The sequence below is a fragment of the Micromys minutus genome, assembly GCF_963924665.1.
Source record: "Micromys minutus genome assembly, chromosome: 13".
NCBI classification, from domain to species: domain Eukaryota; kingdom Metazoa; phylum Chordata; class Mammalia; order Rodentia; family Muridae; genus Micromys; species Micromys minutus.
In genome coordinates this window covers 7,655,606-7,674,764 of record NC_137982.1, presented here as the reverse complement: position 1 = coordinate 7,674,764, position 19,159 = coordinate 7,655,606, and the positions used below count along the sequence as shown (strand labels likewise).

At 43.5% G+C, this 19,159-nt stretch overlaps 2 protein-coding genes across 2 annotated transcripts in view; both read right to left on the bottom strand.

Annotated features, from left to right (window-relative positions):
- Positions 1-18,457, bottom strand: part of ABL1 (ABL proto-oncogene 1, non-receptor tyrosine kinase) — a 101,386-nt gene extending 82,929 nt beyond the window's left edge. The window contains exon 1 of the mRNA XM_080927043.1: positions 17,885-18,457. Coding sequence (XP_080783169.1) covers positions 17,885-18,020 — 136 coding nt within the window. The 5' untranslated portion in view covers positions 18,021-18,457. The remainder of the gene's footprint in view (positions 1-17,884) is intronic.
- An 89-nt stretch (positions 18,458-18,546) lies between these two features.
- On the bottom strand, positions 18,547-18,884 carry LOC308429084 (uncharacterized protein). The gene has a single exon (XM_080927725.1). It carries the CDS (start codon positions 18,711-18,713, stop codon positions 18,615-18,617), a length of 99 nt encoding a protein of 32 aa, XP_080783851.1. The 5' UTR covers positions 18,714-18,884; the 3' UTR covers positions 18,547-18,614.
- Between the last annotated feature and the right edge of the window lie 275 nt (positions 18,885-19,159).

Here is a 19,159-nt window from a genome sequence, read left to right as displayed (position 1 = left end):
TGGGTCCTCTGCAAAAACAGCCAGTGCTCTTAACCACTTAGCGTCTCTCCAGCACCCCAAGTTTGTTTGTTTTTTTTGAACATATTTACTTATTATCTATGTAGTATTCTGCCTGTGTGTATGCCTGTGTTCCAGAAGAGGACATCAAATCTCAATACAGATGGTTGTGAGCCACCATGTGTGATTGCTGGGAATTGAACTTAGGATGTTTAGAAGGACAGTCTTAACCTCTGAGCCATCTCTCCACCCACCTCCAAGTTGTTTCTTGTAAAGAAATGAAATATTAATCAGCCATTGTGCACATCAGCTTGACTGCAGCAGCAAAAGCTAAGGCTGTCTGTCCCTTACTTGCACCTCCTTCTATGATGGGTATCCCGGACACTGTGCACTGAAAAGACACTTAGAAAGAGAGTCCATGTGGTTAAAGCAAAGACAAAAAAAAGACCAAAACACATGTGGCAATTCTCACACTCAACAATCAGCCTGACCCCAGTGTCTTGTGACATCTTACACAGATAGCCAAAGCTAACTCTTTTTGTTTTGCTTTTCAAGACAGGGTTTCTCTGTGTAGTCCTGGCTGGCCTAGAACTCGTTCTATAGACCACGCTAGCCTCAAACTCAGAGATCTGCCTGTGTCTGCCTCCTGAGTGTTTGGATTAAAGGAGTGCCCACCACTACCCGGCCAAAGCTAACTCTTTTTTTTAAAGATTAATTTATTATATATAGGTACACCGTAGCTGTCTTCAGACACACCAGAAGAGGGCATTGGATCTTATTACAGATGGTTGTGAGTCACCATGTGGTTGCTGGGATTTGAACTCAGGCCTTCTGGAAGAAGAGTCAGTGCTCTTAACTACTGAGCCAACTCTCCAGCTCCCAAAGATAACTCTTATTAACTTATGGCCTAACCCCAAAGGTTAAGAATGGATGCTCTGAAATTTATTTATGAACAATACCCACTTATTTAGTCAAATACAAACCCATACAAATGGCACAAAAGACCATTAATTATTTTTGGTTTGTTGTTGTTTTATTTGGAGGCATTACTTCAAATAGCCCAGGGTTGTCTGAACAGTGTAGCTGAGGAAGACCTTGAATTTCTAATTCTCCTGCTCCAGCTCCAAAGTGCTAGAATTGAGAAACCACACCCTTTCTAACCACTGTGAGCAGAATGACTCATCGGCGAAGACTCGCCTAGTGTGCGGAGTCCCTCTACCCACTCTGGTGGTCTAAGCCCTCTAACTCTACTCATCAGCGTAGTTCCTGGGACAACATAGACTTTTTTTGTCACTCATTTGAAGGGCTATATGTCCATCAGTTCTTATCTTAGGGCCTAAGACTATCAACTCAAACAAGCTTCTTAAAGAAACACCACAAGGAGCACACCTGTGACCCCAGCACTGTAGAGGTAGAGTCTACAGAGGGAGCTGCAGGACAGCCAGGGCCACACCTGGAGAGAGAAGGTATGACGTGTCTCCCTTTCACATAGAACGTTATAATGATTATATTCATAGCCATTAGGTCCTAGAACATTACTCAGCATTGAAAAGGAGAAAACTGTTGTTGCATGCAACAGACTCAAAGGCCAGTCTTAAAAGGTTACACAATTTGAATGTGAGGGTGGGTACATGGGAGTGTGCACACACATACAGGTGTACATGTGGAGAACAGTAAGTGCCTTGTTCTATCACTCTCTGCCTTATTTCCTTTAGACAGTGACTCTCACTGAGCTGGGCTGACGGCCAGCAGGCTGCAGCCTTCCTCTTGTCTCCACCTCACCCCTGCAGCACTAGGGCTGCTAACACAGGCTGGGATCTGAACTCAGGTCGTCACACTTACAGGCCCAGAACTATGAGACCACACTGAACCCTGCACAGTGACTATTACACAAGGCTACAAATGTGTTAGAACTCAAAACACTGCTTATTCATCAAAAACACAATTTTCCTGATAACTTCTTTTAAAAGCATGCCTTTTCGAAAGGAAAAGAATGTTAACTAGGAAAACTTATATTTTCCCTACCCCAAGCCCCACCAAAAACAGGGCTTAGATTCCCTAGGAATAATGAAGGATTTGCTTAATCTGCAGACAGCCAGTGCTATGCTGCAGTGGAAAAGGCTCATCTGAACAAGCCTGCTTCTCTCTCTGCACGCACTGGGGATCTCGGTCAAAGCTCAAGAATTACACTTTACTTCTGACTTAGCACCAAGCACCTAGGACCTGCACCCCCTCAAAGATTTATTTTGTGTATTTTGCCTATATGTATGTATTTGCATCACGTGTGTGCCTGATGTCCTTAAAGGCCAAAAGAGGGTGTTAAATCTCCTGGAACTGAAGACAGTTCTGGAACAGTTGTGAGCTGCTGTGTGGGTTCTGGAGACTGCAGCCAGGTCCTTTGCAAGACTAGCAAATGCTCTTAACCATGGAGCCACCACTCCATCACTCCAGTTCCCGGAGTTCATCAGTTTCTCTTGGTCCTCTCTCTAACAGACACGAGGGAGGCAGCACACACAGACAGCTGGGTGTGCTTTATTCCCCATCACCCCTAGCACATGAGAGCAAGCAATGGCAAATGAGAGCCCTGGAGCTAAGAGACTTCTCCACAGGTATCTGGCCAGTCTCTTCCATATAATCAAACACAAACTCAGGAGCTGTGGTATCTAAACTGCTCCTCTGTGAGTCTCAGAGAGATCACCTGTCCTGTTTATCATGTTAGTGGGGACATTGTAACTTTGATATAAACAGAGAGCAAGGAGAGAGAGAGCACAGGGCAGAGATTTCTCCTGATCCTAGAAATAACTTAAAAATAAAGCTAGGGTCTCACATCCCACGTTGCCCTTGAACTTGGCTATATTACCAAAGATGACCTTGAATTTCTGGTTACAGAAGAGCCCAATTTATGGGGTGCTGAGGACTGAACCAAAGGCTTCAGGATAGGCAAGCACTCATTCTACTATGCAAGCTGTATCCCTAACTTCTTGATATGCATTTAAATCAATGGGTTTCCAGAAGATACCAAGTGAATTACCCACCCCTTCAACACAAAAAAATAAAATAAAATAAAAAAGGCCCATGTTGGGGCAGACACTTAATTTGTTATTGAGTTCTTCTGACCCAGTAAATTAAAGGTTTGCTTCACTGTGCAATTTCGAGTTGGGCTGACAGCCATACAAACTCATAGAACCCAGAAATCACCTGAAGCAAAAGCTACCCACAATGCATCAGAGCCCAATGTGGGCTTCACAAATTCAACTCCCACACAGGCTCATAAATAAGACCTTTGGAGACTGAGAAAAAGCCAGAAGAAAATGAAAGTGGTAAACAAGAGCTTTAGAGATGAAATCGTGCTATGCTGAAGAAGCAATGCACTCCTGGAGGAAAAGCACAGCAGCTATCTAGTCAGAGGATACACCTGCCTCTGCCAGCAAGACGGGCCTAGAGACCCCATGAGGAAGCCTTGGGGGAAATCTCCAGAATCCCTAACTTCATGCCAAGACAGAAGAAGGGCTCTACAGCTCATGCCCTCCCTGGCAGAGTCTACACAGCAAAGCCATCTCTCTCAAGTTTCCAGGAGGAGCAACTGCCACGTCACCACAGGTCCATCCATAACCTGAAGGGTTATAAAGCAACCCTGAGTCACCATGAGCACACAATCTGGTCTCAGGATCACCAACAGTACCGTCTCTCTCTTCCTCCCCATTCCATGTAGATGGAGCCACAGACCCCACCTTGCCTCATTCCCTTCCACCTGGCAAAGAAATGCAGCACAGATATGTACTGCCTCATGTCCCTAGTGTCTGCATTCAGTCACACTGCTCCTAGGTGGCCAGCAGGAGTGAGTTCAGAGGACATCTGACTTCACCATCTGGTCTCCCTATGGCAGGGAGACACAGTAGCACTTGCCAAACAACAGAGAAGCTCCTTGGGGTGCAGACACTCTGAATTCTGTACAAGCCAGGCTGATTAGGACTTCCGCTACGGAGAACTAGAAATGTGTAGGCCCACAGTCACACTTTCTTGAGACATCTACAGACCCAGAACAGCTGCTCACTGTCCCTCAGTGTCTGACCTAGCATCCATGTGACTCTGCGTAAATCCTTTGGACTGTGCGGACAGTCTTCCAATGTCACAGGCAACATCTGAAACCTACACTGATTTCCTAGCTTTGCTGTAACCCACCTACCTGATGAGCCAGCCCACTGATGTATTTGGTAAATACTTTGATTTGGGACTTTGTTTATCAATAGAAAAACTTTATTAAAGTTACCACAGTGGAACATGGTATTAGGGGTGGCCTAAATTCATTAGGTCATGGTCACTTGTCTTCTGCTCCAGAATAAACTATCTCATTCCTGTTGAGGTAAACGCTGTATTTGCATGGATGACTGGGAAATGTGGCTTCCAATCACACGTCTACTAACCTTTGCTTGTCCGGGTTTATAAGTGGCAGTTTTAGGACAAGCACCCAGGCTCTGGCAAATGCAAGCTTACTGTGTCACCCATTACAGCACATGATTAAAGAGTCCAGGCCTGGTGGCACATTAATAGAACACTCACTCGGAGACTAAGGCAGGCCCATCTCTATAAATTCAGGGCCAGCCAGGGAAACAAAATGATACCCTATCTCAACAAATAAATAAAGCAAATCCTCACAATAATTTTTAATATTTTCAATTTCTGTGTTTGTGCCTTTGTGTATGCAGCCACATGTGTATAAGTGGCTAAGAAAGTGAAGAGGGTGTTGGATCCTGGAGCTCTAGGTGATTGTGAGCTTAGAACTTGAAAATCAAACTCGAGCCCTCTGGAAAAGCAGCAAGTGCTCTTAACCACTAAGCCATCTCTCCAGTCCCCACAACAATAATGTTTAAATTCTTCTAAAATACAATAATACCAGGCAGTAGTGGTGCACATCTTTAGTCCCAGCACTCAGGAAGCAGAGGCAGCTAGATCTCTGAGTTCAAGGCCAGCCTGGCCTATAGAATGAATTTTAGGACAGCCAAGGCTATACAGAGAAACCCTGTCTCAAAAATAAAATAAAATATTATTGTATTTTAAATATTTAAACACAATTAAATATTGTATTATATTATTGTACTTTTTTTAAAAAATTTACTGGATATATTTTATTTACGTTTCAAATGTTATCAGCTTTCCCAATTTCCCCTCCATAACCCCCTATCCCATCCCCCCTCAAATCAGGGCTGGCGAGATAGATACTCAGTGGGTAAACGTGCACTTCACGTAGTACACAACTTTAACCCTAGCACTCAGCATGCAGATTTCTGAGTTTGAAGCCAGTTTGGTTCACACAGAGATCCAGACCAACCAGAGATACGTGGTGTTCTGTATCTTTTTTGTTTGTTTGTTTTGTTTTTTGTGAATTTGACACAGGCTATAGAGTCATTTTGGAAGAGAGAACCTACTTAAGAAATGCCCCCACCTGTCTGACCTGTGGGCAAGCCTGTGGCACATTTTCTTAATTGATGATTCAATGTGGAACGGCCCAGATCACTGTAGGTGTTACCACATCCCTGGGCTGGTGGTCCTGAGATCCATAAAAAAAAGGAGGCTAAGCAAGCCATGGGGAGCAAGCCAGTAAGCAGCACCCCTCCATGACTTCTGCATCAGCTCCTGCCTCCAGGTTCCTGACCTGATTTCCCTTCCCTGCATGATTAACTACAAGCTATAAGTTAAAACAAACAAACAAACAAACAAAAAAAACCCAAACCTTTTTCCTCTGCAAGCTGCTTTTAGTCATGGTGTTTATCTCTACAATAGAAAGAAAACTAAGACATATGGTGTGATCCTGTCTCAAAAAAAAAAAAAAAAAAAAAAAAAAAAAAAGATGGGACAAATGATGAGCATGTTGGGTCTGGTGACTTTCACAGAGGCCAGAGGGATGTGGTCAGAGATTTACTGGGAGGGGAGGTAGGGGAGGGGGCACAATGGGAGTTAGAGGGGGTAACAGGGTAGTAATGATAATGTTTCATAGTATTCTTGTATGAAAGTCTCAAAAATAATGGGTTGGAGAGGTTACTAGATGTCCTCTTCTGGTGCATCTGGAGACAGCTATGGTATATATATAAAACAAATCTTTAAAAAAAAAAGAAAGTCTCAGAAAGGGTTTAATTTACAAAGGCAGTGCCAGCTCCACAGGCTGCGGAGATAGTTGGGACAGTGGAGTAGAGACAGCTAAGCTTAGCTACATGAAATAGAATTTGTCAGTTTTCCAAAACAGAAACAAGTGTGAACGGAGCATGAAAACAACTGAGATGAGACCAATATAAATATAAATAATATTATGAGTATAGTTATGCTTATATATTTATACATATAAAGGATATTGATTTTTTATAAATAGTAATCAATGTATATTGCTTAGTCTATCTGCATCATTTAACCAATGGAATCTGCTAATTTTCTTCTCAAAAGAATAAGAAGCTGGTCAGCTAGCATGTGCTGCTTTTCTGGAACCTGGTGAGCAGTCAGGTGAACTAAAGCCAGTGGCTTCAGAAGGTGTGTACAGAGTCCAGAAGGAATGGACTCAGCAACTGAGCACTGCCCATCACCCTTCCTTGTCCTTCCTAGGGTTCCCGTTCCATCCTGAAGCTGGCTAACCTCAACATGACAGACTCGATCAATTTAGGATGCAGGCTCACTCTAAGCCAGAGCCATTCCCAGGGTGAAGGGATTCCCCTGCTGGCTATGAGCCAGATTCTCCTGGAGTGTTCAGAAACAAGAAGAGGCTTGCAGGCCTTTGGTCAGAGCACCCTCCTACTACAACAACCCTTCCTTGTGCAAGAAGCTCTGAAACTAGAGTCTTCTCACATTAAAACACAATCTGTGAGAAACTTGGGTCTCTGTCCAAACTAAATAAGCCAGCCCCTGGCAATGGAATCTAAAGCCAAGTCTTCCTAGCTCTGAGAGGATCCTCACAGACAGCCAGGGTTGAGAGTCCATCCAGAGTACCCTAGCCATGGGGAAACTCCTTGGAGTAAGGGATGTAAGGCAGCAGAGGGGCAAAGACAACCAGAAGCACAGGCTCCTACTCAAACGTCAAACGTCCGCCACACAGAGAGGCCTGTAAGGCGCACAGAGAGGGAGCTGCTGGTTAAACCACATCTGACACTATCTCCTGCACAACTCCTTAGAGTACACAGCCTGACAACAGCCTCTTGCCAAGCTTTGGCAACAGATTCCAACCTCCTGCCTACACTTCCCACGCCCTACTTCCACCTCCCTGTCGCCCATGGTGGAAGAAAATCTGAGTACAGTGTCTAGCAGTACAGCAAGCATCTATATTAGTCTCTGTCTAGGCATCAGTAGCCATCCAGTGCCACACAAATGACAAGTGCATATGCTCCTTATAGGCCAATACTCCCACTTTCAGCAATGTCTTCCACAGATGCAGCTGCACTGCAGGGAAACATTCCATGGAAAGCTATTCCTGCAGCACTGTGTGCAGAAAAGACAACACACTTTCAGGTGATAAACTACAGTGAAGCCTTTAGAAAAAGGAAAACAGGAGTTTTAGAAAAAAGAATGAAGAGGGAGCTGAGCAGTTAAAAGCACTCACTACTCTTGCAGAGAGCCTGGATTCAGGAACCAGCAAACCCCCCCCACCACCACCACCACGATATAACTCCAATTCCAGGGAATCTGATGCCCTCTGCTGGTCTCCATCAGCACTGCACACATGTGGTGCAGAAAAATACAACCAAAACACCCCCATACATAAAATAAAAATGAATGAAAAGTTTAAATTTAGATAAATAAGGAAGATGGGCACAGAGGTAACTGTGCTTGCTTCCCAGACTTGGAACCCACATGACACAGAGAAGAGGGTCTGATCTCCACATGTGTGCTACGGTACAAGCACACATGTACACACACACACACACACACACACACACACACACACACACACACACACAATAAATAAGTAACTATTTTTTAAGAGAACTAGATATAGTTCTGCAGAAAAGTGGGACGAAAGGCTGGTGGTGGAGGTAGAAACAAGCACCTCAGAACACACATTTGTACTGTATTCTGTACCTTGTGTCAGAAATAAACTATCTATTCAAAACAGTTCAATTTAGCTTTAAAATAAAATTTCAAACTGCCATAAGGCTGTAAAACTATATAATCTTTTTAATTACAAATCATGATCTTACAGTTATAAAATTTGGTAAGCACATAAAATTAGACATCAAAGGAGCATAAATAGGATGTGTTTGTTTCACATCACATAACTAACTGCCAGAGAGTTAGAGTACCCAAGTCCAACCAAAAGCAAACACCACAAAACATTACAATACAAAGTCTTTCATTAAATAACAATCCCTCCCATTTTAATGTTATAATCCTTTTCAAAAGTCCTCACTCAAGCCTTAAAAAGCATGCTGGGAGCCGTGGCACACCTGCAAGTCCAGCACTGGGCAGTTGAGGCAGGAAGACCAAGAAAGAGTTCTTCTGAGGAAGGGGAGACAATCAAATGATGGACAGCTAGGCCACACCGCAGGAGGAACGGAGGCACATGTCCACATCAGGGCAAACCTGGGAACTGTCTGACTGACTAAGCCACTAGCACTCTGATCAGCAAAGATAAAGGCACTGCTGAACCAAGCGGTAGTGTGCTCTGCTTAACAACAACCCTACCTCGGGAAACTGCCCACATGGTCCAGGCAGTAACTACTTTCCCAAGCAAGTGACCAATGGGGGTTCCCAGGCTAGTAGTCTGGGCACAAAGAGCACTAGCTGATGCTTGTGCTCCCTACTGCTATCCCAGACACACACAGTGCCCAACACAAAGTAAACTTTCATCATTCCACATGTACTGATCTGCAAAAAAAAAAAAAAAAGAATCCGATTTCTTGACACATGAAACTATACAAATGGGATTTTTATCAGCAAGACCAAGGATTGATTTCAAAGAAAACCAGGACATTTTAAAAAGCCAAAGATCAGGAAGACATGGACATGGAAGCAGCAGCTGAAAACCAACAGCACACAGGGGTGCTAAGCTTTCCACCAAGGGAACAGGTCTGCTCCATCTTTATATTATTGTTTATATCCAGGATCAAAGAAATCAATAAATGCAATGCCATCTAGAAGAAAAGCTTTGAGTATCTTTAACTAGATCTAGAAATGAATAAAATTGATTCTAAAATGTATATAGAAAGAAAAAAGAGGAGACCAAGCCAACACTGTAGAACAAAGCTGGATGCTTTTATTCTATCAGATACCAAGATTTGTTTTAAAGCTACATGGATACAGGTGATGTAGACGGCATAAAGGGACAAATTCTGTAGTGAACTAACAAAGCACAGAGTTCCCAGTCGGACCTACAAACACAGATACCAGACTCACTCGGCGGTGACGCTCTCTGCATGTATATGTGTGTGTAATGTGCATGTAGAGGTCAGAGGTTGGTACCAGGTGTCTTCATCTCTCTCTCTGCCATAGGCACTGAACTCCAGGACTCAGCTAGTATAGCTAGCCATGGCCTAGGGATGCCCTATCTCTCTGCCTCCTGAGTGCTGGGTTACAGGTTGGCTTCTGTCCCTATCTGGCATTTACGGGTCAGATGAGTATATGGATTCCTATCCTCACAATTGAGCACAAATTGCTGTACCCAGTAAGCCACCCTCTCAAGCCCTGGTAAGGCTCTTTTCAATGAAAGTGTAGGCCAATATGGAAGAAAAAAAAAAAAGAAAAATCCAAAAACCCCTTACCAATAAAGATCAAAATTTGAGCTGGAGAGACAGCTCAGTGATTAAGAGCACTGACTGCTCTTCCAAAGGTCCTGAGTTCACATGGTGGCTCATAACCATCTGTAAAGAGATCTGAAGCTCTCTTCTAATGTGTCTGAAGACAGTAACAGTGTACTCACATATATAAAATAAATAAGGGGGCTAAAAAGATGGCTCAGTGGTTAAGAGCACTGACTGCTCTTCCAGAGGTCCTGAGTTCAATTCCCAGCAACTACATGGTGGCTCACAACCATCTGTAATGGGATCCGATGCCCTCTTCTCCTGTGTCTGAAGACAGCTACAGTGTACTCACATAAAATAAATAAATCTTTTTTAAAAAAACTAATTAAAAAATAAATAATCTTTTAAAAGAAAGATCAAAATTCATTCCAGGCAAACTGTAAAATATAAGGTAAAGTGACAAAACCTCCTTGTGACCTTTGGGTAGACACTATTTTTGATGCAGATTCCCTCCCCCCCCCCCAAAAAAATCACTAAATGAGACTATATTAAAACAAAGATGCCATGTCAAGGAGCAGCAGATGGTGGTGTGCAGTACAGCAAGGCCATCATAAACACACTCTTCTGTATGCTAACTAAGACACTTAATGAATGCGTTGTTTCAGAGAAGGCAGCCGGAGGCTGCAGAGGTGGCTCAACAGCTACACGCCCTGGCAGTTCTGGCTAAGCACCCAGGTGACGGTCTCTGGGGCTCTGACACCCTCTTTTGGCCTCCACAGGCACTGCACACATATGGTACACCAACATACATGCAGGTAAAGAATTCATATAAAGGGGGAAAGGTGGTTCAAAGCAGTAACAGTAGTTTTACTTTAATTAGTTTTAATGTTTTTAGACTTTAAAATAAGTCTTGACTACTTGGGGGGAAGTGTCGGTTTGTCTCTTTTTAAGATTAATAAAACAGATAAGCTATCCAAACATACTTTAAAGGTGAAGGCAGGAACAGACTAGAAGAGAGGGGGAGGGGAAGGAGATAGGATGAACACACAAATTATCAGTATGAGGAATATGCTACAGACATTAAAAGAGTCCCAAGGAGGACTGGGAATGTGGATCATGTGGCAGAGTGTCTGCCTAGCATTTATGAAGCCCTGGTTCCATCCCTGGCACCACATAAACCAGGCATGATGACACACATCTGTAATCCCAGCATCAGGATACGGAGGCAGGAGGATCAAAAGTCCAAGGTCTGGGCTTCATGAGACCTGTTTCAAAAACAGATCAGGTCAGAACAGAATGAGGATAACAAGGGAGCATTACAAGGGGAAGGACTCTAAGGTGCTGAAGTACAAGAGGCTGAGGTTCCTCCAAGCAGTAGGAAGGTGCTAGCAAAACAGAGCCCACACAGCGTGCTCATCATTTCTACTCCGTGGCCAGGACAGAGCTTCACCTAGGTAGTGACTCCATGGTCAGGTATCGAGCCGATAGTCACAACCTCTTTATCTATATTATATTATGTGGCAGGGTGTTTTAATTTTAAAAGTTGTATACAAGCTACATGAACTAAAAATGCAGTATACTCATTCATTCATGCCATGAAATATTACCGAATATTTACAGGAAAGCCTGACACGTGCTACAGCAGAGATGACCTTGACAACCCTAGACTAACGAAAAGTGCCAGGCACAAAAGCATGGGTTTTATCACTACCTTTTATGAGGTATATGGGCAAATTCAAAAAGACAGAAAGTACAGCAGCAGAGGAAGGAAAATGAGAATCGCTTTGTGTGTGCTGTTATTCCTGCATGTCTGTCTGCACCCCACACGTGCCTGGTGCTCTTGGAGACTATATAAAGGTACTGAACTGCTGGAACTGCACTTACAGATGGCTTGAGCCACAGTGTGGGTGCTGGGAATGCTCTGAGGCCCTGGTATTGTTTTTAATGAGTATGTGGTTCCATATTCTAGATATTAAAAGCTCTAGAATACATCATGGTAATGGCTAAGTACTGTGAACAGGTAATGTCACCAAACTGTACAATTAAACTGGTTATTTGTATGAGTATTTTGCCATAATAAATAAAAGAAAGAAATGGAAGCATATTTTCACTGGAAAAAAACACCCCAGAATATTGCTAGTTGCATAAAATCCGGGGATCTAGAGAAAAGAAGAAGCAATCTTCCAGAGAACTCATTCCAACTCCTCATGAGCAGACACCATCTGGCTCAGTCCATGTAATAGGATTCTTATTAAACAAGATTTAAAGGCTGGAGAGAGCTTAAGAGCACTTGTTCTCACAGACGGCCAAGTCTGAGTCTCAGCACCACATAGTGCTTCGTAATTATTCATAATTCCACTTCCAAGAGATCTAATTCAATGCCCTCTTCTGACCTCCTCACCTACCAAGCATTAATTAATTAATTAAGAAAGAGGGAAAGAAAACCAAGGTTTAAGGGAAATTATTTGCATGCTTATATTGGGGGCGCTGCACTGCAATTCAGTACCACACATCTTTGTTGTTAGTTTGAGACAGAGTTTCTCTGTGAAGCCCTGGCTGTCCTGGAACTCACTCTGTAGACCAGGCTGGCCTCAAACTTGGAGATCCACCTGCCTCTGCCACCTCCACCCAGCTCCCATCTTATTTTTTGAGACAAGGTCTCTAAGTAGGACTTGGGGTTCACTGATTAGGAGAGACTTCTGGCCAGCAAGCTCCTGAGATCTTGTCTCTGCCTCCAATGCTGGGATTACAAACCGCTGATACCACCTGCTTTTTCCATGGGTACCGGATATCAAACTTAGGTCCTCATGCTTGCAAGGCAAATACTTTTAGCTATCTCCACAGTCCCAAGGTGGTTTTTGTTTTTGTTTTTTTTAATGTGTATGTATGTGTTACACGTGTGTGGGTACCTACAGAGGCCAGAAGACTGTGTTGGATCTCCTGGAGAGCTAGAGTTAATGGCTGTAAGCCACAGTGTGGGTGCTGGGAACTGAACTCTCATCCTCTGGAAGAGCAATAAGCTATCTTAGCCACTGAGCCATCTCTCCAGCCCCTGAGAAGATTTAAAAACAAAACAAAACAAACAAAAACAAGACAGAGTCTCATTATGTAGAGCAGGCTGGCCTAGAATTCAGTATCCTCTTTAGTCCTTCAAGTACTGAAATTATAGGCATGTGCCACCAACAGACTCTGCCCCCACCTGCAGTTATTTCCCAAGCATGACTGTTACTTTTCTCTCAGCACTAGATACAATGTAGTCTATCAGTATCTCCTGTGCTGGAGTTCCCAGGGGTCCACCTCCATCTCTAAAACAAAGGTTCTAGGAAGGTGGGAGCTTCATTCAGTTCCCTCTTATTAAAATACTACCTAGTGCATGTGTGCTCAACATTTGTAGAAGAAAAGGAAAACAAACACTGAGGAAAAGTTTACTTCTGAATAGTTTCAATAATCCTAACAATGGAATTTTATAGGCAAGCTACTGAAATGTTAAAAGAATGTATGGAACACACACACACACACACACACACACACACACACAAACATAGATTCCATTTCTTCCCTCTCTTTACATATGGGTAAATCCTTTTCACCCTGAATGATCCTGGCAAATGCTGCCATCTGCTTCACTACCCCTTGAAAATTTATCACTAATACCACCAACTACCACCACCATCATCACCACAACCACAATTCCTCACCATCACAATCACTACTACCATTACAACCACATCACTCACCAACAACAAAACCCACTACCACACATTATCCTGGGCTTCCAACTCAAATCTGGCCCAACACCATATGTTAGACCTGGGACATAAACAAACTCTAAAAACACCAGTCTATGAAGGGTGAAGAGCAATTTGGAACTAAAATCCATAGCCTTTGAGATAAAGAACCCTCAGAGTCTAAGGAAACTGACTGATCTTCAAACAAGACTTAAGCAGTTCCACAAAAAGTGTGCAGCAAAGAAGTACCTCTTTCAGTCACCATTCCCATTACAAATCTTTCTGTTTCTATTACAAAACAACACACATTTGTAATGTATCTGGAATATCACAGAGATTAAGAAAGGATACTAGCCCCTGCCTGTCAACCTGATTGGAGGTAGAGGACGGAAGATGGCTATGCTTGAAATTCAGGCCATGCTAATCTATAAAGCATGACCTGTCTCAGAAAAATGTAAAGTCGTCATCTTCCTATTTCCACTAAATCTAAACTCCCTATAAACAGCAACTTTGGTTGAAACTCCTTTCATATTTTTTCTACATATATAATAAATAATTATTTTTTTAAATGGGGCCAAATCATACAGACTAATCACCTGAACGGCTTTCTTCCATTTACTGTAACTCGGGTGGCTCACTGATGGTTCTTTGAACTATGCAGAGAACTATGCCAAGTTCTTTGAACTTGCCACCAAGCTTAATGATTGAGTTTCATCTCCAGTAGCCAAAGTAGAAGTGATTGTGCAAAGTTGTCTTCTGACTTCTACATGTACACCACCACTGTCAAGCCCTAACAGACGCACACAAAGACAATAAAGAATCAATTAAAAAATAAACAGAGCCAGGTAGTAGTGGCACACACTTGGGGGCAGAGGCAGGTGGATCTCTGAATTCATGGCCAGCCTGGTCTACAGAGCAAGTTCTAGGACAGCCAGGGCTATAAAGAGAATCTCTGTCACGAGAGAGAGAGAGAAACAGAAAACATGTCATCAGAAAACACCCTTGTGTGCCTTGAATAGACTTCTCACAATGAAAGGTCCACATTTTGTTTGTTTGTTTGTTTGATTGGTTGGTTGTTTTTTGTTTGGTTTGGTTTTTTTGAAACATGGTTGGTCTATGTGGTCCTGGCTGATCTGGAACTTGCCATGTAGATCAAATTGGCCTCAAACTCAGAGATCCTCTAGCCTCTGCCTCCTGAGTGCTTGGATTAAAAGTGTGCACCACCACACTGATCAAAGTCTGTATTTTAAAATCTCAGGCCTCTTTATGCTTTAAAAAAAAAAATCAATGATTGCACAAAGACTTTTAGTTTATATTACTTGTCTCAAATACTACCCACCTTAGAAACTAAAATTGGGTCAGGCTGTGGTGGCACACACTTTTAATCCCAGTACTCAGGAGGCAGAGACAATCAGATGTTCGAGTTCAAGGCAGCCTGGTCTACAGAGTTCCAAGACAGCCAGAGTTACCCAGAGAAACCCTGTCTCAAAAACAAACAGCAAACACTAAAATTCAAATTTGAGACTCAGAAGCATCAGTGCTGTTCTCTGTACACTGAAAACTCTTCCCCCACCTTGTGGTCGGAAGGCACCTCTCAGCTTGTGACTTGTCTCGCACATATCTACTGATGCCTTAGGAAACACTGGTCCCCAGACCACACCTGTAAATACCACACTGGTATGGGCAGCACAACAGCAATACAAATTCTCTACAGTCAGAAATTTCCCTCAAAAGGAAAGACAAATTTTAGTCTGAATAACTACAATCTATCAGCTGAAGTTTCAAGTAATGATAGTCCAAAAAAGAAAAATTAAAAAGTGGCTAGTTCAGGTCACCATGCAAACAACTGCTCCAGTGTTGTTACTGGGGATACCACCTGACTTCAGCACACAGCTAAAAGGTTTATACATAGTCCTATTAGATCTCAGAGTATCAGAAGGATATATGTGCTTAGGCTGGCAAGACAGGCTGAAGAAGCTTGCCATGCAAGCCTGACAAACTGAGTTTGGTTCCTGGAACCCAAGCACAGACAGAAGGAGATATAGCTGTCTGTCCTCTGACCTACCTCTACACACAGACATACATACACACATACACACACACACACACACACACACACACACACACACACATCTCAGACACACATTCCCTCCCACAACAATAACAATAATTAGCTTATTTTTTACACACATACGCAAAATGACAGAGGCAGGTTGGAAGCACCTACAATTTCAACATCTGGGAGGTGATGAGAAGATCAGAGAGTTCAAGGTCATTTTCTACTACACACTGAGTTAGAGGCCTGCCTAAGCTACACACTGAGTTAGAGACCTGCCTAAGCTACACACTGAGTTAGAGACCTGCCTAAGCTACACACTGAGTTAGAGACCTGCCTAAGCTACACACTGAGTTAGAGGCCTGCCTAAGCTACACACTGAGTTAGAGACCTGCCTAAGCTACACACTGAGTTAGAGACCTGCCTAAGCTACACACTGAGTTAGAGACCTGCCTAAGCTACACACTGAGTTAGAGACCTGCCTAAGCTACACACTGAGTTAGAGACCTGCTGAATCTACACACTGAATTAGAGACCTGCTGAAGCTACACAAGACCCTGTCTCTTCTCTGAATCCCTGAAAGGTATCAGAGATACCTAGGCCAGGATTCCTAGATGTAACTTTTCTGGATCATTAGTAGCTTCCTGTATTTTAGTTTAGCCAGAACTTTCTAAAACTCTCCACCAACTTTCACTATCTGAAGTTACATCACACTCAGCAGATAACAATGTTTTAAGTTGTGAAGTTGAAAGAATATAACAAATTGCCACTGTAGTCTACCTCAAACAATGCTAAATAGAACTAACTCACGGTAGGAAAAAACCAAGGTGCCCACACTTACTTGAGTTGAAGTATTTGTGTATAAGAAAAGAAAATGCCAGGCTAGAGAGATGCCTTGGAGGTCAAGAAAGAGCTGTACTGCTCTTGCAGTTCAGGGAGGAGCTAGAGAAACAGCTTAGTGATTAAGAGCACTAGCTGTTCTTCTAAAAGACCAGGGTTTGATTCCCAGCAACTCACAACCACCTTTAACTCCAGTTCCAGGGTTTCCAGTGCCCTCTTCTGGCCTCTGCAGGCTCTTGCACACATGTGGTGCACAGACCTACATACATCAAGTAAAAGAAAATAAATAGATAAAAGAAAAAACTAACATCAACAAAAACAGGTACTAGAGAGAGAATTCTGTAGTTACGAACTTGTGTTGCTCTTACAGAGGACCCAGGTTCAGTTCCCAGCATCCACACAAGTGGCTCATGACTACCTGTAACTCCAGTTCTGGAATCCAACAACCTCTTCTGACCTCATGGGTACCAGACACAAATGTGGTGCATATGCATGCATGCACACACATACAACACACACACACACACACAGAGAGAGAGAGAGAGAGAGAGAGAAACACTCATACATATAAAATAAAATAAACCTTACAAAAAGAAAACTTCAATTATCAAATACAAGTTCGTCCCAAAGCAACCACCTGTTGTTAAATGCTTGTGACTGAATTTCAAAGCATGAGACCCTTGCATAAGCTATATTTGCTTATGTATGGTTACTGTATTAGGGCTCGATTGCTGTTTCAATATTAAGAACATAGTTTGAGAAATATCAGGCTGCCACAGTACAACCAGGACCCTAACTAACTGGCTCCTGGTTGCCTCTGCTGCATTAATCTAACCAGCCTTTAACTGTTAGTCAGCAGTACTTTTGCTGTCCAAATAGTTTCATTAAAAAAAAAAAAAAAAAAAAAAAGCAAGGACAACTCTAGCAGGGAGAAGAGGTGATGAAAGCACCATCAGCAGGAACAGGACTGTTCCTTAGAGAAAGCAACACAGTTCAGGTTCAGAACAGTCTCGGTTCAGGAGGCACACTGCTTTTTTTCCCACACCCAACTCTTTCCCACCAAGCTCCAACGAAAGTTTCAAGTGCAGCTCATTACTGAGGTCAAAGATAGCATGCTGACTAGGTTCTGCTCTTAACCTTTGTGTGCACAAACCACTTTGAAGATATAAGTGTTTCATAGACAAAGCAATAAAAGGCATCCATACACAGGTGGTAGAATCTCAGCCTTTAGTGAAAGTAGACAGGAAGAACTATGGATGCTTCAGAGCCACTTAAGTCCAACCCTTCCCCCATGAAATGCTGCCCCCCCCCCAAACATATAAGGGCTTGTCCTGTGTCAACATTGAACCAGAAGTGGACTCAGGCAAGAAACAGCAACTCAAGCAGACTGAATAAATTCACAATTTTCTTATGGGAAGAACTGCTCCACCAATTTTGCTGCTATAGTAGCAAAAAAAAAAAATCTCAGGAACTGACAAAAGTATTGTTTCAGAAACTTCTTTGATGCTTAAGGAAAAACAAAGATCAGAAACCTGGAAAGCACTCACCATGTTCCACGAAGACATTGCAATGTGGGCCCCCATGTCTCGATGAGTCCCTCTTCCCTGCCCCTTTGATAAAATGCAGGGCGGGCAAACTAGGCCTTCTTTGGTCCCCAAGAACTTTTCCAGGCTGCTGCCCCATAAAGCAATGATAGGCACCCCTTTCCAGAAGAGGGTTCAAGATCTTCCAGAATGGTCCGTGGGAGTTAGCAGGCAACAGTATATACCCAGAACTTCACACTACTGACTTGGGTCAGTAACTTGAGTCAATCACAGACAACTTCCATGAGTGAGAAAGGGAAGCTGGTTTTGAGGTTCACACTTGTAAACAGGAGTATGAAATTCTTTTCCAAGGTAATTAGTTTGAAGTCATGTAACCACAATGCTACCGAAAAGTTTCTTGAATCTAAGTCTATGTTGCGGGCTGAGGGACACTTTCTTTGCAGAAGGAAAACTTTAGATAAAAATAATCACAGGGAAGTCAGAAAAGGGCCAACAGAACTGAAAGTCATTTCAACTCCCCAGCGCGATGGAAACGTTGAGCTTCTTTTATATTCTCTGCAATCTTTCCTGTGGAAGTCAACCAATCCCCCTATCTCTGTCTCTCCATCTTGTAACAAATTTCCTGCCGCTCTCACTTCCCTGCCCTGGTCTCCGGAAAATGACACGGGTCACACAGATCTCAACGAGAGCTTGCTCTCCACTCTGCCGAGAAGGAATGCATGACCAGCAACTTTTAAGTCCGCTTTTTAAAAGGCCTGTGAAACCAATCCAGACTTTTCCTTTGCATTAAAGTTTTGGGCTGCACTGAGACCAATGGGGCTGTAGGTGACATTGGAAGAAGTCAGGACATCGAAGGCCGGCGGAAGCAATCTGGGAGGACCCCCGAAGATCTCTTGACAGCAGGGAGATGATTTGAATGAGGGGCTCCGAGGCCAAACTTGGGGTTGAAATCGAGAGAAGGGTAACCTGGGGGTGAGAAGAGACTTCCCCAGGCAGGGCGCGGGCGGCTTACTCAGGGGCGACGCTCCTCCTCAGGAAACAGGGTGTCCCAGGTAGTGAGAAACTGAGACCACTCTGGGTGTCCCAGACCCAGAGCAGGGCTATGAGGGACGAAGGACTCCAGAGGTCCCGAACCGAGAGGCAACCACAGGGAGGAGGCCCGACGCCTCAGCTGCCCGGAGCCCAGGGGTCTCTACCCGAGACACCCCTCCCCCGGCTCCGGACTCTGCCGCCGCCGCCAAGCAGTCACATGCCCGACTCTGCCGAATAACCCGGTTT

Coding starts and splice junctions, on each gene's coding strand:
- LOC308429084 (XM_080927725.1), bottom strand. CDS start 18,713: ATGTCACCTACAGCCCCATTGGTCTCAGTGCAGCCCAAAACTTTAATG.